Source organism: Schistocerca piceifrons, chromosome 2, assembly GCF_021461385.2.
Source record: "Schistocerca piceifrons isolate TAMUIC-IGC-003096 chromosome 2, iqSchPice1.1, whole genome shotgun sequence".
In the NCBI taxonomy this organism is placed as follows: Eukaryota; Metazoa; Arthropoda; class Insecta; order Orthoptera; family Acrididae; genus Schistocerca; species Schistocerca piceifrons.
This window is the reverse complement of record NC_060139.1, coordinates 691,476,973-691,495,429: the sequence shown is the minus strand read 5'-3', so window position 1 is coordinate 691,495,429 and position 18,457 is coordinate 691,476,973. Positions and strand designations below refer to the sequence as shown.

General features: G+C 41.2%; 1 protein-coding gene across 7 annotated transcripts in view; it reads left to right on the top strand.

Annotated features, from left to right (window-relative positions):
• Positions 1-18,457, top strand: part of LOC124776699 (rho guanine nucleotide exchange factor 7) — a 134,303-nt gene that overhangs the window by 86,563 nt on the left and 29,283 nt on the right. For all 7 annotated transcript variants that reach the window (XM_047251810.1, XM_047251809.1, XM_047251804.1 and 4 more), the window contains 2 exons: positions 2,654-2,846; positions 3,000-3,089. In XM_047251810.1, the coding sequence (XP_047107766.1) occupies positions 2,654-2,846; positions 3,000-3,089 (283 nt within the window). The remainder of the gene's footprint in view (positions 1-2,653; positions 2,847-2,999; positions 3,090-18,457) is intronic.

The window sequence follows — 18,457 nt, the reverse complement described above, 5'->3', positions numbered from 1 at the left end:
ACTTCATTTATAGTTCGAAGAATACTGTTAACATATAGCTGTACAAATATATGTCAGTACAGTCATGTATGTGACTTTTCAGATTTTCAGTTGCTCCAGATTATCTCTTCTCAGATGTTAATGCTCACACACATTAAGCTGCTCTGGTATGTAAATTTCGGGCTAACATAACAAGATATCCATCCCATGGACTGACCAGTGAGTTTTCTAGCCCTGAATGCTACATATCATGTCTGTGATACAGTGGCATGACACAATACTGGACTCTTCCAATTCCCTCCCTCCCTCCATCAACCCTAGCTCTTTCTTGGGAGTGGGATGGCCTATGGAGAAAATATGCTCTTTATAAGTAACTTTTAGACACTAGTGAAGTAAATCTGTGAATATTGCTTTTGTTTTATTTTACTGGGTAATTCTGTGTCCATTACATCTAAGCAACTTCCTGACAGAGATTAAAACTGTGTGGCAAACCAGGATTTCAACCTGAAACCTTGCATTTTGTGCACAATGTTCCTACTGACTGCACTATTCAGGCATGACCCAGATCTGCCTTAACAGCTTCACTTTTGCCAGTACCTTTCTCCTACTTCTCAAACTTAACAGAAGCTCTCCTGCATAACTTAGAGGACTATTACCCCTGGAAGAAAGGATATCACTGAGAAATGGCTTAACCAGGGCACAGGGGAATTGTTTCCAAGTTGAGTCTTCCTCTCTGCAGCGGAGTGTCCAGCAAAGTATGCAGCACAGCTTCTGTGAGATTTGGAAAGTAGGAGAGAGCTACTGGCAGAAGTGAAACTGTGAGGATAGGCCATGATTTGTGTGTCCATAGCCAGTCAGTACAACCATTACCTGCAAAAGGCAAAGTTCCAGGTTTGAGTCCTGTTCAGTTGCACAGTTTTAATATGCCAAGAAGTTTCAAATTAGCACACATCTGTTGCAGAGTTAAATATTCTTTCTAGAAACTATCAGAGAGAAGATAGGAGCTATAACTCTTTAATACGTAAGGGCACATTGATGAGGATTATAGAGAATGTAAAAGAAAGTTCAAAATTTTGATCATTGTGCAAGAGCATTGAATCGGAAGTTGACACATGCTCAGTGATACATAGGTGCTGAGTTCTGTGTCTTAAGTGAAACATTTGTCTGGGCATGCTTGAGTAGTGGCTGGTGCCACAACTTGATACTGATTTCACAGATTCCGTCTTCCAATAGAACAGACCACTCCCACATTGGAGTACAAATGTACACACAATTTTAAATCAAAATCTTTTTAATCATTGGATAACTTATGTTGGACATGATGATGCTATGTTTTGGTTTTGGTCACATCTGGACTTAAAACCGATGGATATCCTTTTATAGGGTTATGTGAGAGACCTTGTTCCTTGGCCTTTTTTGCCAAAAACAATTCCAGAACCCAAAATGTGCAGTTTTAATGTGGTTGCATTAGACTCCGTTTATGATTCAGAATATATGGCATAAAATGGCTTATCATGTAGCTGTCATCTGGGCCATCGAGGGGAAATGTATAGAACACCTACAAGTTTGTAAAAAATAATTTTTAAACTGCATTCACTTTCTCTGTAATTCTTTTCTATTAAGTAGTTATATTTGACTATAAAAGTTATCAATCAGTACTCACATAAATTCTGTTGATTGGCTGTTGACTTTTTAGCCATTTTCAGTATTGTCATAAACAAAAAACACTAGAGGACTGAGTGGAGTTAGCCAGTGAAAGTCCTTGTGCAGCTAGATGTGTTTGTACAAGCTAATACAGTTTGAAACTTTCTGGTAGATTAAAACTGTGTGCTGGACCGAGACTCGAACTCAGGACCCTTGCCTTTCGCGGGCAAGTGCTCTACCACCTGAGCTACCCAAGCATGACTCATGCCCTGTCCTCACAGCTTTACTTCTGCCAGTACCTCGTCTCCTACCTTCCAAACTTTACAGAAGCTCTCTTGTGAACCTTGAAAGGTTCGCAGGAGAGCTTCTGTAAAGTTTGGAAGGTAGGAGATGAGGTACTGGCAGAAGTAAAGCTGTGAGGACAGGGCATGAGTCATGCTTGGGTAGCTCAGGTGGTAGAGCACTTGCCCGCGAAAGGCAAAGGTCCCGAGTTCGAGTCTCGGTCCAGCACACAGTTTTAATCTGCCAGGAAGTTTCATATCAACGCACACTCTGCTGCAGAGTGAAAATCTCATTCCGGTTAATACAGTTTGATGTGTGTGCTCACTCCTACGTTCTGATGCAGCCATCGGCCAAAAAATGTTATGGTATCTTATTTAATTTATGTAGTGCAGTTAGGTGTCTACTGACTTCGTTAATATAACGTTGACAAGTGTGTTTTTGCATATTGTTTCTTACTTCATGGGTCTATTGGAAACGACTATAGATTTGAAACCAGTATAACCAATAAATAAAATTTGTGTGTGCATTGATTCATAACCTTTGTAGTCAGATTTAATGAGATCATGTATGCTCTTCACCAATGGTTTGGCAAATATGAGTAAATAGTTATAGCTTTTTGTAATCACTATATGTTATTTTTAATTGTCCTGTATTCGAGTAAAACCATGTGGCCTTTCTGTCCCCATGACTGACATTCAGAATGTTAAAAAGTGCTTCTTTGAGTAAAATAATTCTGTTTTTCTTACAGAAGAGTGCTCTGACAGGTCCGTTATCGCCAAGAGTCAGCACACCACAAACAAACGCAAAGCTGGTGTTCCGCCCAGCTAACAGCAAGGGATGGAGCATGTCTTGTCTTCGGCCTTCCCCTCCCATTCGTCCATGTTTAGGTCTTGGTCGTGATGACAGCAGCAAGAAGCCTGCTCACAACACCAGAAAACACAGTGAGTTTAGGCTATTAATTTTTGAGAAAACAGTTCAGATTTTATACATGTACTAAATAAAACAGCGTTTAAAATAGAAATATATTAAATTGGTTTAATTGTTATTTTTGTAGAATCCACTGTCAATTTAAGAACTATAGATTCTCTTTTAAGGTGAGAAGACTTTTGAGGAGGATGCATTAATACTTCGAGTGATTGAGGCATATTGTATGAGTGCAAAAACACGTTACACTGTAAATTCAGGTATGTAAGACTGTTTTTCTTCATTGCAGCTCACTGTAATACATGTGCTTGTTTGGCATTTGTTTTCATATAGTATGTTGTTCCATTTCACTGGCCAGTATTGTAAAGTAAACATCTATGTTATTTGTGATAAGATTCTTCACACATCCTACTTGTACAATTCTGTTATTTCATCCCCATTTCTGGCTTATGTATTACATTTCTCCATAAAATAATGTAAATAATTGACCTGCATGAATCTTATTATGGAACTTCATGAAATTTTAAAGTCAGTGATGCTAAACTCAGTATAAGAATCTGATGTTGTTGGTGTAATCCTACCAGTAGTTTGAATTGGAAGGCAACATTTATGACAACAATGAGCTTCTGTAATTAGGTTAATTTTTATGTTAACATAGATTTACTCACATATGTACTTTTAAAGGAATATTGTGTTAGTGAAGTTGTTGATACAATGAAAAGTATCAGTTGCTGTGGTCTACTTCACAAGAAATAGTGTGAATACACAGTACTTTCATTTATATATCATATGTTACTTTATATTCTTCTCATAATTTGATGATCTGGTTATCAGCAAGAGATTAGTAGATAGGTGTCTCTGAAATCAACAATAAGATTGCTTACTGTCTTATATTTGCACATTATAATTAAATATTAGTATGCCTGCATGCTCATGTGAGATTGCTACCAAAATTTTTATCTAATGAAATTAGATTGTATGATTATAAAATGTGGTCTGTGTACCAATTACATGCAAGTTTGTAGGCAGTCCTACCACATGTACCAGTGAAGTAATCAAAAGTTTTAATCAACTGAAATTAAATGTAGCAATTTGTATGCTTACTATGCACAAGCAGATCATTAGACATGGAGCAAAAATTTGGGTTGTACAAGGGTGAAGAAGAAAATTTACTATGGCTTTGTTCTAAGGAGACACTCACCTTAGACTCAACTGATTCGGGGAAACAATTGAATACCTAAACTGAATCACACACTTCATGAATGTGAGTCCATTCTATTTTAACCACTATGTCACTTTAATATGGCGATTCATATGCGTGCTTTAACAACCAGAGGTTGTTACATCACTGTCATATATTACCAAGTATAATTTATTGTATTACATTCCATCCTGGATTTTCCTTTGTTCAAGTATAATTTATTTTGGAAAAGGAGCATGAAAATATTTTAAAAAAAGGGTGATTCCTGATTCTGTTACAGTAGTAGTTCCCCAGTTAGGTATGTATATGCCCTCACAGTTTGAGGATCCTTCAAGTGAGATAATTTACTTTAGTTATCTAATATGTTCATCTATATATAAAATAAGGGAAAAACAACTACTTACCTATAGAGGAGTAGTGTGTGGTGCACAGAAACAGGTGATAAAAGATAGTTGACTCTAGCTTTTGAGCTCACACACACACACACAAACAAACAAACAAACAATCTGCCCACAGTAGCAGCCACATACACACTCACACACACACACACACACACACACACACACACACACACACACACACACACACAAACAATCTGCCCACAGTAGCAGCAAGATGTATTATTGATTATCTATTACTGACAGTGGTTGCCTGGATAGATGGATGTGGGGACAGTGGGTAAGGAAGGACACACGAGTCATGGAAGGGGTAGTGTGAAGTGAGTCTTTTCTTGCATGACTCAGTGGCTGTGCAACAATGTGAAGGAGTTCAGAGGGCAGGACATAAGAGGGATGGGGGGTGGGGGAGGGGGGGGGGAAGAGAGGAAGGTAGTGATGAACAGAGAGATAGGAAGGGGAGAGTAAGGGAGAGGGATGGAAAGGAGGAGGGAAGAGGTGCAGTGGGGAGGGGGGGGAGAGAGAGGGGGGGGGCACATCAGGGGGGGGAGGGGGAGGCTGTTCACAATCTGGATTAGGGAGGGATAGTGTGGGCAGCAGAGAGAAGGGGAAAGGTAATGTGAGACAGTGGGAAACAAACTGCTGGAAGTTTAGGCCAGGGGAATGCAAGAGCATAGGTTATGCTGGAGAGAGATTTCTCTTATGTGTAGCTCAGAGAAACTTGTGCTAGAAGGAAGTCTTCAGATGGACCGTGTAGTGAAGCAGCTTTTGAAGTCATTTGTATTACGGTGTACAGCATATTTGGCAACTCAACTGGCTGGTCAAGTTTGCATTTTGCAACAATTTGCCGGTTGTCATTCGTACAAGTGGACAGTTTCATACTTGTCATGCCCACATAGATGCTGTACAGTTATTGCACCATCACTGATATATAACATGGTTGCTTTCGCACATAGCCCTGCCTTTGATTGGGTAGGAGATGCCTGTGACTGGACTGCACTAGGAGATGTTGGATAATTGTATGGGGCAGGTCTTGCACCTGCATCAGTCACAAGTGAATGATGCATGGGGTGCCGTACTGGAATAGGGACAAGAATATTCTGGATATTCTATAGGGTGGGTGGGTTCTGGCACTACTTTGGCTAATGTGGGTAGTGTTTTGTTGTCTCAAGGCACAGTGAGAGGTAGTCAAAACTCTGGTGAAGTATGTGGTTGAGCTTTTCAAGGCCAGGGTGATACTGGCTGATTAGAGGAGCCCTTGTTAGTAGCTGGTTAGTAAGGTTACTGGTGTCAGAAGAGGAGATGGCACAGGAGATCTGTTTATGGATATGCTGTATAGGATATTCTCTGTAGAGGTTATCGGTATATTTTAACAGCTCGTGCTTTGGACTGCAGATGTAGCATCTGTGGGTGGCAAGGCTGTGTGAACGAGACTTTTTGTCATGGAACAGGTGACAATTGTCAAAGTGGAGGTACTGTTGGTATATGTGTGCTTGATACGAATGAGTGTATTTATGGAGCCATCCGAGAGGTAGAGATCAACATCCAGGAAGGAAGATCACTAGGTAGGGAAGGACCATGTGAAGTAGGTGTTTGAGAGAGATAAAGTTCTCAACAAAGCATATAATTTCCAATGAGAGAAAGTAATGTGAAGTTGGTACAAATGTTGGTGTTTCAACATTTATCGTACAAGTAAGAAAATAACAGTTTCATTATTTACATAATTGCTGGGTGATTATTAATACAAAAGGAATCATACAAACTATGATAACGTACTTCATTATTTGCAAGCATTTGTTTGGTAATAGCGAAATAAGCTATTTACGATACCAGGTAAAAATCTCCCTTTATTAGTGAGCTCTCCAATTAATGCATGTCAAAGACAAAAAATTTGATATGACTATTCAAATGCTTGTGTTCCTTGCGTTATTTAGTAAGAGCAAAGCTACAGAGTCTGTTTAGATCTAAGCAATCCCTTTTCCTCTTATTTATTTAGTAACTTACGCCAAGAATGGAAAGCAATAAATTTTTATTGTATACATGTATTTTTATTGTATACAGGTACGCCTAATAGTCATTGTTCAATGCCTACACTTTTGTAAATTCTCTGTAAGATGTATGTTAAGTAATGTAAATATTGATAACATAATTTCCTAATTAATGTGGCAGGGATGTAAAGAATGTGATGTGTATAAGTCAGCAGTTTCAAGATAATGTTTTGTGGTGTTGATTTTTCATTTGTATAAATGAAAGTAATGCATAGATATCAGTGTATCATGTTTTAAACTATATTATACTAGTGCATATACACATATCTATATATATCAAAAACGCTTCAGAAAAATACTGTATTTTTGTACTGTCAAGATGATCTGGCGATAGGCAGTTGTCAGCTAGTTTTATTAACATGAACACACAAAAAGTTGGAAATCAGTAGTATAAATTGTACAGTACATGTAATAAGACATTGAATCAAGTCTGAACTAGAGCCATCCATTTGCAAAAAGAATCCAAGAAGGGATTTACACTGAAGAGCCGAAGAAACTGGTCCATGTGCCTAATATCATTTAGGGCCTCCTTGAGCATGCAGAAATGGTGCAACACGATGTGGTATAGACTCAACTAATGTCTGAAGTAGTGCTGGAGAGAATTAACACCATGAATCCTGCAGGGCTGTCCGCAAATCTGTAAGAGTAAGAGTGGGTGGAGATCTCTTCTGAACAGCAAGTTGTAAGGTATCCCAGATAAACTCAATAATGTTCATGTCTGGGGAATTTGGAGTTCCTGGAGCCACACTCTAGCAATTCTGGATGTGTGGGATATCACATTGTCCTACTGGAATTGACAAGTTCGTTCAGAATACACAGTGGACTTCACTGCATGCAGGTGATCAGACATGATGACTACATATGTGTCACCTGTCAGAGTTGTATCTAGATGTATCAGGGGTCCCATATCACTCCAACTGCACATGCCCACACCGCTACAGAAGGTCCACCAACTTGAAGAGTCCCCTGCTGACATGCAGGGTCCATGGATTCATGAGGTTGTCTCCATACCCATACACATCCATCTGCTCAATACAATTTGAAACGAGACCATCCGACCAGGCAACATGTTTCCAGTCATCAACAGTCCAATGTCGGTGTGGACGGGCCCAGGCGAGGCATAAAGCTTTGTGTCGTGCAGTCATCAGGGATACACGAGTGGGCATTTGACTCCGAAAGCCCATATTGATGGTATTTCGTTGAATGGTTTGCATGCTGATGCTCATTGATGGCCCAGCACTGAAATCTGCAGCAATTTGCAGAAGTGTTGCACTTCTGTCGTGTTGAACGATTCTCTTCAGGTGTCGTTGGTCCCGTTCTTGCAGGATCTTTTTCCAGTTGCAGCGATGTCAGAGATTTGAGGTTTTATCGTACACTTGTGAAGTGGCCGCACAGGAAAATCCTCATTTCATTGCTACCTCGGAGATGCTGTGTCCCATCCTTCGTGCGCTGACTGTAATACCATGTTCAAACTCAGTTAAATCTTGATAACCCGCCATTGTAACCACAGTAACTGATCGAACAACTTTTCCACACACTTGTTGTCTTATATATGTGTTGCTGACCACAGTGCCGTATTCTGCCTGTTTACATATCTCTGTATTTGAACACGCCTTCCTATACCAGTTTCTTTGGTGCTTCAGTTAAAATCATGTGTAGCTCCCGGTGAAGACAAATGTCAGTTTAAATTACTTTTGAATATATTGTGGGAGTATACAGTGATCAATATTATTACAAATATTTACTATCAAAAACTGTCTTGATCAAAACATATTTATTACGGTGACCAGTTTTGACCACAACTGTGGTCAACTTCAGACCAATGAGTTAGAACCTCCTCCTGGTGGTAAATCATTACTCGCAGTGATTTACCTCCAGTAGGAGATTCTACCTCATTGATCTGAAGATGACCACAGTTGTAGTCGAACCCGGTCAACAGAATAAATAATTTGTGATCAAGACTGTTTTTGATAGTAAATATTTGTCAGTTTAAATGTTCTGAAATTAATGAATAAATATAACGCGGTTAAGGGATGTCCCAGTCCACTATCAAGAACCAGCGACAATACTAAAGAAGTGCTGTACCATCTGTTTCTAGAACAAAAAAGTTGCACAATTTGTCCAAAGACTGCTACCACCCACTACAACAAAAGTAAAGGCATTTCTTTAACATATAGTAGTACTGGGCAATGTTTCAATGTGCTGCTCTACATTTCAGTCCAAGACTAACAGTGAGAAGTGGAAAACAAAAGTTTGTGAGTGTCAAGAGAAGAGGGGGGAAATAAAGCTTTTCATCATGAAGATGCTAGTAACGACCGTTGTTTAATATGAAGTAACCTTGTCATTTGATCCATATATAACTGCAAGCTTGTTAATGATATCTTTCACTACAATCTTTTCAAAATTATGTCAGTGATATATGGCAGGAGTTCTTCATTGAGACATTATACTGCTGTGTGCCCACTATCTTTTGTTTAGTACATCCCAGACATAACTAAAATTTGCTCAGATCCTCTGGACAACATTGAGATATGCCCTGCATAAATTCAGTCTTCCACTCAGTGGCCCACTTGGCCATAGTCGTGTAGGTAAGTTAATGTACGAACTAACCTAGACAAATTACTCTCCTCCTTGTGATAGAGGAATCAAAACTCTTTTCCATCTGCTATTCAAAATGTATTGTAAAATATAGAAATTATGTAAAACTCTTATTGTTTATTCTGTAAAATGGATTCAAATAAATAATTAAATCATAAAGTTAGTTTGTAACTATCTTCCTCATGTTTGAATTGGCAGTAGATCTTGACAATGACATTTGTATCTCAGAACACCATTTATGTACCAAAAAAGTACTAAGGCTTCCTCTGAAGGGGTACATCTTATCTGATTTCTATGCAATAATTTCATTGCAGAAGAGAGAGGTGGCAATTTATCACAAATGTATTGCCTCATTCAAGAGGGTGAATATAGCAAAACATTGTAAAGACCAAATATTTGAAGGTTGTGCAGAGGAGTTTGAATTTTTAGGAGAAAACTTTTCACCATAGATCTCTACCAATCCCCTAGTTCAGATTGTAGAGTTTTCCTCACCAGACTTAACACTGTACTAGCCTTGGTTCTTAAGACAGAAGCTTGGGGCTTTCAATATAAACTATGACTGATTCTCCAAAGAAAAGAATATTAATGGATATACTTGAATCTAACAACCTGGTACAGACAGTATACTTTCCAGCTAGAGTTCAGGGAAACAACAGTGTGAACATAGACAGTATCTTCATAGATTGTTCTCTAGTTGATGGGAAAAATGCTAGAAAAGTTACTAATGGACTGTTAAACGTTAATGATCAAGATTATTTCAGTAACAGAATATTACTACCGGAAATACTGCAAAGTCCTAAGGAGGGCCACCAGACAAGCTAAAACATTATATTACACCAAGAGAACAGAAACCTCTCAGAAAAAATTAAAACAATATGATCAAATGTGAAAGAGGTATCACAGCAGAATATAGGCACTCAACATATTACACCTTAATTCTATGTGAGAATAAGAACATTAGCGATCCACCAGAGTTGTGTAAAATATTTAATAGTCAGTTAATCTAAATAATCACTTAAATCTAAATTTTATTGGTACTGGTAACTGTGTAGAACTCTTAAGAGCTGGTGTTCAAATTCAACCACATCACATGCAACTACAGAAAGTAAGGAGAGACGAAATTGAATAAATTATTACTTCATTAAAAAGTATAGACACCCATGATGAGTATGATGAATTTTCAAGTAGAATTATGAAGACCAGTGGACCATATTTAGTTCTGTATTTAGCCACTTGTGCAGTGAGTCATTCTGATTGATGACAGTAGGTGTTTTCTGTGATTTAACAAATGTTTTTGATTATGTGGACCATACAATACTTTTGCACAAGTTAGAACATTATAGGATTAGGGAAAAAGCTCAACAATGGTTTACTTCATTTCTGGAAAGTAAGAAGCAGATTGTCCTCCAGTGCCCACAGACAGAGAAGAGGTTTGAATCTGTCTGGGGTCATGTAAACTGATGGTGGGGGGTGGGCAGGAGGGAGGGGTAGGTGCCACAGGGTTCTGTTCTTGGTCCCTTGCCTTTCCAGGTACAAATTAGTGACTTGCCACTAACAATGACAGATGACACAAAAATTTTCTCCTTGCAGATTACGCAAATGTTATTGCAAAAGACGTAGCACACAGTATATGTGATATAGCTAATAGGGTAGTCAGTAACATCAGCACGTGGCTTTCAGAGAACGGATTAACACGTAACGGTAACAAAGTGCTATGCGTGCAGTTTCTGACATGAATCTCTTGTAAATGCAAAAATTGACTATCGAAAGGTGGCCAGTCATCTGAAGCCTACCAGTTTAAATTCTTGGGACAGGATGTAGATGGAAGAAATTTTTGGGAGTATCACATTCAAGACCTTGTGCAGAAACTGCATGCTGATATCTCCATTATAAGAATGATTGCCAATGTCTTGTGACTCTGAAACATAAAGGCTTCTCTCCTTTGCTTACTTTGACTCTTTTACTTTTTGTGGTGTTATATTTTGGAGCAATTATGTGCATTCACTGAGAATACTCTTAGCCAATAAAAAGGTGGTCAGTCTGATCTGTGGTATCGGCTCATGAATTTTGTGTAGGCCATTGTTCAGGTGTCTCAGAATTCTAACTCAGCCATCCCTGTACTATCATGAGATATATTGTCGACACCAGTAATTCTTTCAGAAGAAACTGCATCATCTATTCAGTGAACACTACCGTATTTACTCGAATCTAAGCCGCACTTTTTTTCCGGTTTTTGTAATCCAAAAAGCCGCCTGCGGCCTAGAATCGAGTGCAAAGTAAGCGGAAGTTCTGAAAAATGTTGGTAGGTGCCGCCACAACTAACTTCTGCCGTCGAATATATGTAGCGCTTCACAGGCATGCTTTGCAGGCACAAAGATAAATACTGGCGCCAAAACCTCTGCGTCAGTAAATAAATTAAGAAAAACAGTGGAAGACGAGCTTTTTTCTCCAACCCGAGTTTCGACCACTGCATTTTCATACATTATCCAACGAAGGAAATACAAATTTCATATTGTTCATCTTCGAATGTAGCAGCATTTTAATGTACTACGAAAATCCGACTGGCAAGACTGTTTGGGATGTTTGTCAATTTGGAAGACTCTACGTTCTGAATTTTTTCCTACCTGTCTGCCTAATAAACTACGAAACTAGAGTGAGACAACAGCAAACGCGGAAAAATACACATATGATGTCGTGTTTATATTCGTATTATTCTTATGCCTAATTGTGATACAGTCAGAAATGAAGCACGGAAATTGACTAGATTTTTAAATCTGAGATGACTCTAAAATCGGTGCAGAATGTAATGTACTAAAAGAGGCGTCTGCAAAGATTTTCAAACAGAGAAAAATTTTCGCTAAACTCTCGTTCAGAACATCTTCTATCATACGCAGTCTATTATTTGGTTCTTGTTGATCATTATAAAGAAAGCAGCAGTTTGGGTAACAACAAATAGCAGTCTCTTGCCATTGTTTTGCTAATGAGACGATTCCTCTCTCCCTTTTTTTAAAAAAAAAAGCAGCCCGTGCACAAATGCAAGCCATGCGGTGAGCGGTGACAGGCCGTAAACAATCATTATCAGAAAGCGACAAATGACGCATGGCACAATACAGTAATGCATTTTCAGCTTAGTGACGTAAACACTTATATCAAAGAGAACGGCACTTATCAGGTCAAAGAAAAATAAGCAATCAATTCAAACCAGGCGAAGCACGTGAAAAAGGAAAGGTACACGTATAAATATGGACGGATCGCCTGACGCATAGCAATGGCTACCTGGTAAAGCTTAACTGCTAAGCTTACTACTCGAACCAAATTACTGTAGCTGTATCGTCATTCATTCGACCTAAATTATGTCTCGTATTATAATGGACCAACTTTGTTTCGATTTGGAGGTGCGGCCTAAAACTTTTCTCTCACCTTTAATTTCGAGTCTCAAATTTCTGGTGTGGCTTAGATTCGGGAAATTTTTTTTTTTTCCTTGATTTAGAGTCTCATTTTTCAGGTGCGGCTTAGATTCGAATGCGGCTTAGATTCGATTAAATACGGTAAATTGAACAACAATATACAGTTGTATAGGAAAGGGTGCACTATTCAGCAGGTCTCATTTTCCAGTAGGCTTCCAGAAGAACTGAAAAAAATTGAGTGATAAACCCGAAGTATTCAAATCCAAGTTGAAAAATTTCCTTGCAGCTCACTCCTTGTTGAAAACATTTTCTTTATAATGTGTTATTTATTTCTGTAGCCTCGTGTTCCTGTGTTTTACTTAATTATTTGTTTGTAAATTTTCTGATTAGCATTCTGTAAACTACATCCTTCCTCAATCCATAACCATGTAACTTTGACTCACATAGTCCCATGAAATTTCTTAAATAAGCAAAATAAAATAAAAATATCTTTTACTGCACGGCAGTGTGCCTACTGTATTGAAACTTCCTGCTGAATGAAAACTATATGCTAAACAAAATTTGGGCATTTACCTTACACCTTCTACATGTACATCAGCATCTATGCTCTGCAAACCACTGTGAAGTGCATAGCAGAGGGTACGTCCCATTGTACCAGTTATTAGGGTTTCTTCCCATTCCATTCACGTCTGGAGCATGGAAAGAATGATTAATGGAATGCCTCTGTGCATGCAGTAATTATTCTAGTCTCATCCTCATAATCCCTATGTGAGTTACTTAGGGGAATGTAGTATATTCCTAGTGTCATCATTTAAAGCTGGTTCTTGTAATTTTGTAAACAGACTTTCTCGGAAGAGTTTGTCTGTCTTCAAGAGTCTTCCAGTTCAGTTCCTTCAGTATCTCTGTGACACTCTCCCACAAATCAAACAAGCATGTGACCATTGATGCTGCCATTCTGTGTATATGTTCAAATCCTCTGTTAGTCCTATTTGGTTCAGGTCCCTCACACTTGGACAGTGTTCTAGAACCAATCACACAAGTGATTTGTATACATACTCTTTTGTAGACTGATTGCACTTCTCCAGTATTCTACAATCAATTGAGCCTATGCAATTATTCCATTTCATATCCCTACAAAGTTTTACACTCAGGTATTTGTATGACTTGGCCGATTTCAGCAGTGGCTCATTGGTATTATAGTCATAGGATACTACATTTTAGCATTTTCTGAGATGCACAATTTCACAAAATGAAAAAATGTGTTATCCTATAACCGTAATGTCAATGAGCCACTGTTGTTATTTGTCAACCCGTACGAATACCTGAGTGTAACACTTTGTAGGTATATGAAATGGAATGACTGGATAGGCTGTCATGGGTAAAGCAGATTGTAGACTTCAATTTGTTGTTAGAATACTGGGGAAGTGCAGTCAGTCTACAAAGGAGATTGCTTAGAAATAATTCGTGCAACTGATTCTAGAATATTGCTCAAGTGTATGGGACCTATACCAAATAGAACAAATACGGTGCTACTTGTGTAATACGAGTAGTACTGCAAATTTGATCCTTCGAGGCAAACTGTGAAGTCTTCGTGGATAGCTCAGTTTTTACAAGCATTAAATGTGAAAGCTACATGTCAGAGTTAGAGTTCCAGTCTGGCATATAATTTCAATCTGCCATGAAGTCTCACTGCCATTTTGCTGAAGAAATCTTCTTTTGTGAATGAGTTCTGCTTCCAGTTGTATAAGAAATGGCTGTGAATTTTTGGGATTGTGTCACAGATTATTTTGTTAAAAGCACCCTCACAGTTTTAAACATGAACGTAATAGCCTTGATGGAACGATTTATGTTCCCTTCGATATGCGTAAGGGACACTCGTAAGGGGCATACATTCCTAAGTGGTGCACTAATTAAGGAAGAAGACATTTAACAGGGCATGCTGAAAGATCCGTGCGAGCTGGTTCTGAGATATTATTCCTAAAAGCTAATGACTGTGGTAAAATTCAGTGAATTAATACTGCTTAATCAAGGTGGTCCCTTGCTTGGGGTACAATCTCTGGGGACCATGAATGGCTTACGGCCTTTGTTTGGTGTTGTTTGGCGGAGTGGGAAAACCCATTTCAGTGGTACACTTAGCAGCAAAGGGGGTGCCAAAATGGCTGGGGATGGAATAGTAATAAACTCGCCTGGTACTCGTGGTGCGCACTGGACTTCAGTGCTCTGTTTACACTACACTGCACACATTATTCCAATTGCTGATACTGGGAGGACAAACCAGGCATCTGGCATTGGGCTTTGTACACCTGTAGACATAGAAGCACCTCAAGTTTGATACCCAGCTAGACGAAGTGTTGTTTCAAAGAGTGGCAGAAGCATGGATGCTTGGATGTGCGAGGCCACGGATGCAGAAAAATGTGAGTTTTCGGAAGGTGGGATGGAGGAGGGTGCAGGGGGAGGGGGAGGGGGAGGGTGATAATTGGAGCCGGGTATGGATCTTAGCTGAAGATTAAGGCCAGAGTCTACATTTTGAAGGGTGTGAGCTAGATCCAGGTCCCCTTCTTGAGCAGTGGACAGGGAAATGTAGTCTAAGGGGTGTGTGATGGTGCAGGAGTGTCTAAGGCAAACTGCAACAATGTTATTGATGCCAGCAATGTGCTGGATGTTGGTAGTGAATTGTGCGATATACTCCTGTAGCCTAACCTGTCGAGGTGAGATCTGGTCTACGTCTTTCCTGCAAAAACCAGAGGCGAGGGTGTGGTGGTTTGTGAAGATTGTAAATACGTGTCCCTTGACTGAAAATCAGAAATAGCAGATGGCTTTCTGGACTGTGAGCAGTTCACAGACACATGCACCCCAGCAGTGTTGTGCATCAGAGAGCTTGGATGAAAAGAAGGCAAGTGGTTGCCAGACATTGTCCATGTATTTTTGTAGGATGGCTCCAATAGTCACGTGGCTGGCATCCGCCCCTATTAAAAGAGGGGCATTAGGGTGGGAGTGGGCCAAAAGGACCACATTGGTGAGGTCCCAGTTTGCTTTTTTGGAGCTCTCTGTCGTGGCATGGGTCCATGGGACCATCTTGTTGCCTTTGTTTTTATCACCACAGAGTGCCAATGAAATGCTGGAGGCTTTTGAAGTTAATAGGGTGTGGAAAGCCTGCTACTGCCTGTACTGCGTTGGGGAGGGGGTGGGATCCAGCAGCAGATACTGGATGTCCAAGGAATTCAACCTCGCTCGCACTGAAAATGCATTGTGGCATGTTGAGGATCTCTTCAGTTTTCTGTAGGTTCTAAAAAATTTCCCGTAGGTGTTGGTGATGTTCAATTGGGTCTCTGGAGTAGATGAGTGTATCATGTAGGTAGATGAAACAACATGGAATGCTGTGGAGGTTGTTGTCCAAAATTCGCTGCCATGTTTGTGCGGCATTGCAGAGGCCGAATGTCATTTATGTCCCCTCAGACAGGCTGAAAGGTGTGATTATAGCTGCTTTCTCAATGTCCTCTGGGGCGACTGGGATTTGTGTGTAAGCTTTGGTGCAATATATCTTACTGAAGACAGCAGCTCCTGAGATATGGTAATATCATAGGTGGGGGAGAGTGGGACCGGATAGCGGTCAGGAATGGTGCAGTCGTTGAGTTTACGGTAATCACCATGAGAGCACCAGCAACCGTTCTTTTGAGGGTGAAGTGAAGAGCTGAAGCCCAGAGGCTATTGGAAGGGTGAAGTATGGCAGTGGCAAGCAGCTCTTTGAACCCCTTTTGTGCGATTTTGTGCGTGTGAGGGAGGAGGTGGCGGACACAGCAGAAAATCCGGGGGCCAGGGTTAGTGGCGATATAATGCACAGTGTCATGCTGAACGATTCCAAAGGGTGCTGGGTGACTGGATGAGGAGGAGAGTTGCAAGGCGCTGGGCCTGAAACTGCCAGCTGTTTCACAGTGAAGCACATGGCAGGGCAGGAGCTGCAGCAGATGCTCCTGCCGGAGGCGCTGTCAACTAAATGGTGCTTCGCTAAGTCGGCCAGTTGCCTGTAATGACTGAGGAAGTCAGCACCCAGAATGGGGTCAGTACTGTCCACGACCTTGAAGGTGCACAGGAGTTCATGCTGGAAGCCTAGATCGAGTGAGCAAGTATGCACCCCATTAAGTAGGGATGGCTCAGTTGTTGGTGGCAGTGAGGAGGAGGGGACGCGTGGGGGGATTAGAAGTAGTTTAAGGGGGAATTTGGATAAGTTGGAGCTGATGTCACTGAGGTAGTGGACAGGGGGACTAGTGTCATTCAGATCCTGTATGAATAGGTGCTGTAAATTGGTACAGTGGCTGGGTGCACCTACTTCCGATGGCTGCCAGGGTTTGGGGACCAGGAGCATGGAAGTCTGCAGTTGGTTGTATTCTCCCCAAACTTCTGGTGGTACCAGGAAGCTGTGCCTAGTTCACAGTGGTTGTCAGGTCGGGGGGGGGGGGGGGTTTACAACCACATGGGTGGGGACAACTGTTTTTTCCTGGGTTGGCATCACGTGTCTGAGGGCAGTCATCACCTGGTGGCAGATGTAAGTGGTGGTAGGTGCTGCCATTTTGTAGCTCAGGCACATTAGTATCTGGTAGAGGCCTGCATGCTGAGCAGAGGATTGTTAGTGGCAGGTGACGCCAGTGATGCTGCGCATGTGGAGGCGTGGGTGGGGTGAGTGAATAGCTGGCCGGAGCCGCAGGACGGTAGCCAGTGTTCCAAGCTGCACCAACGGAGGGGGGGGGGGGGGAGTGGAGGAGTGAGTTCAGTGTTTCGAATAGTTTATTGGCCAAGACCATTGCATCGTCTAACGATAAATGGGCATATGAGGCCAGGGAGCCTGTATGGGGTTGGGAAGGTGAATCAGCCAGCAGTTTAGCAGCAGCCCTTTGGGGAGAATGTGCAGTTCAACAACGCTCAGATGTGATCGAGCAACAGGGACGGATCTGTGTGGTCACTGATATAACATCTCGTACTTGAGCAACTATGGGCGGGTCGAGGTGAACACCACCATCCCAAATTTCATTGCATCACTTGTGACAGAGCAACTTGCGATAACTGCCTCGATGAAAGCAAACCACATGTGTGTGACTCATGGTTTGTAGGGGGCAAGTGAGAGGCTGCATAACTTGGGGGAGGGTTTGCAGAGTTGTCTTGTGGTGGGCACACTGCCCTGTTGGTCAGAGGTCAGCTGAGTCAAGTGGGTATGTAGTGCTGACAGGTGCATGTGGAGTTCCGACACCTCCAAAGTGCTCATAGATGCTGGGACGGGATGGGTAATGGGGCTGCTGGCTGGAGAGCCTGTGGAGCATGACCACTGTCAGGGTGGGAACATGGGGCAGCAACATTTTGGTTAAGAGTGCGGATAGTGTGTTGTGGTTTGTGGAGTGGTTCTGGTAAGCAATATTATGGAGAAGAAGGTAGGTGGAATATGCATAGTGTGGACAACACAATACAATCTTTGCCATGTTCTATTGTGGGGAGGAGTGTTCAGTAAGCTGCACAGTAACACTATGGCCTGTGTAGGCACGCATCTGTCATCTGCGCACCCGCACTTTGGGGTGTGGTGCTTCATGCGAGGGGACAGCGTACGCAGAGAGGTACAGGTAGGGGTGCGAGAGGTTCGGTGGTAATCACAAAGTGTGGGTATGCATGGAGGGGTGCAGCAAGGGAGCAGTGATGTGTTCGGAGGGATGGCATGTGTGGATTGGTGCAGGAAGGGTGGGGAAGGCAAGGGGTGGGTGGAGGTGTGAGCGGGATGCGTCCAGTCAACCTAATGGCAACAGATTTTGTGACCACGTGGGGTGTGCTAATCAAAATAATAAAAAGCAAAACGAGATGTTTCGGTAAAGAGATTCAGTGCTTTGCTTTAGAGAGGGTCACCAGTGAAGGAATGAGTTATGTTCCCTTCTATACTCCTAAGGGGGACTCATGCCTAAATGGTGTCCTAAATAGTGTGCTAATTAAAGAAGATGACAA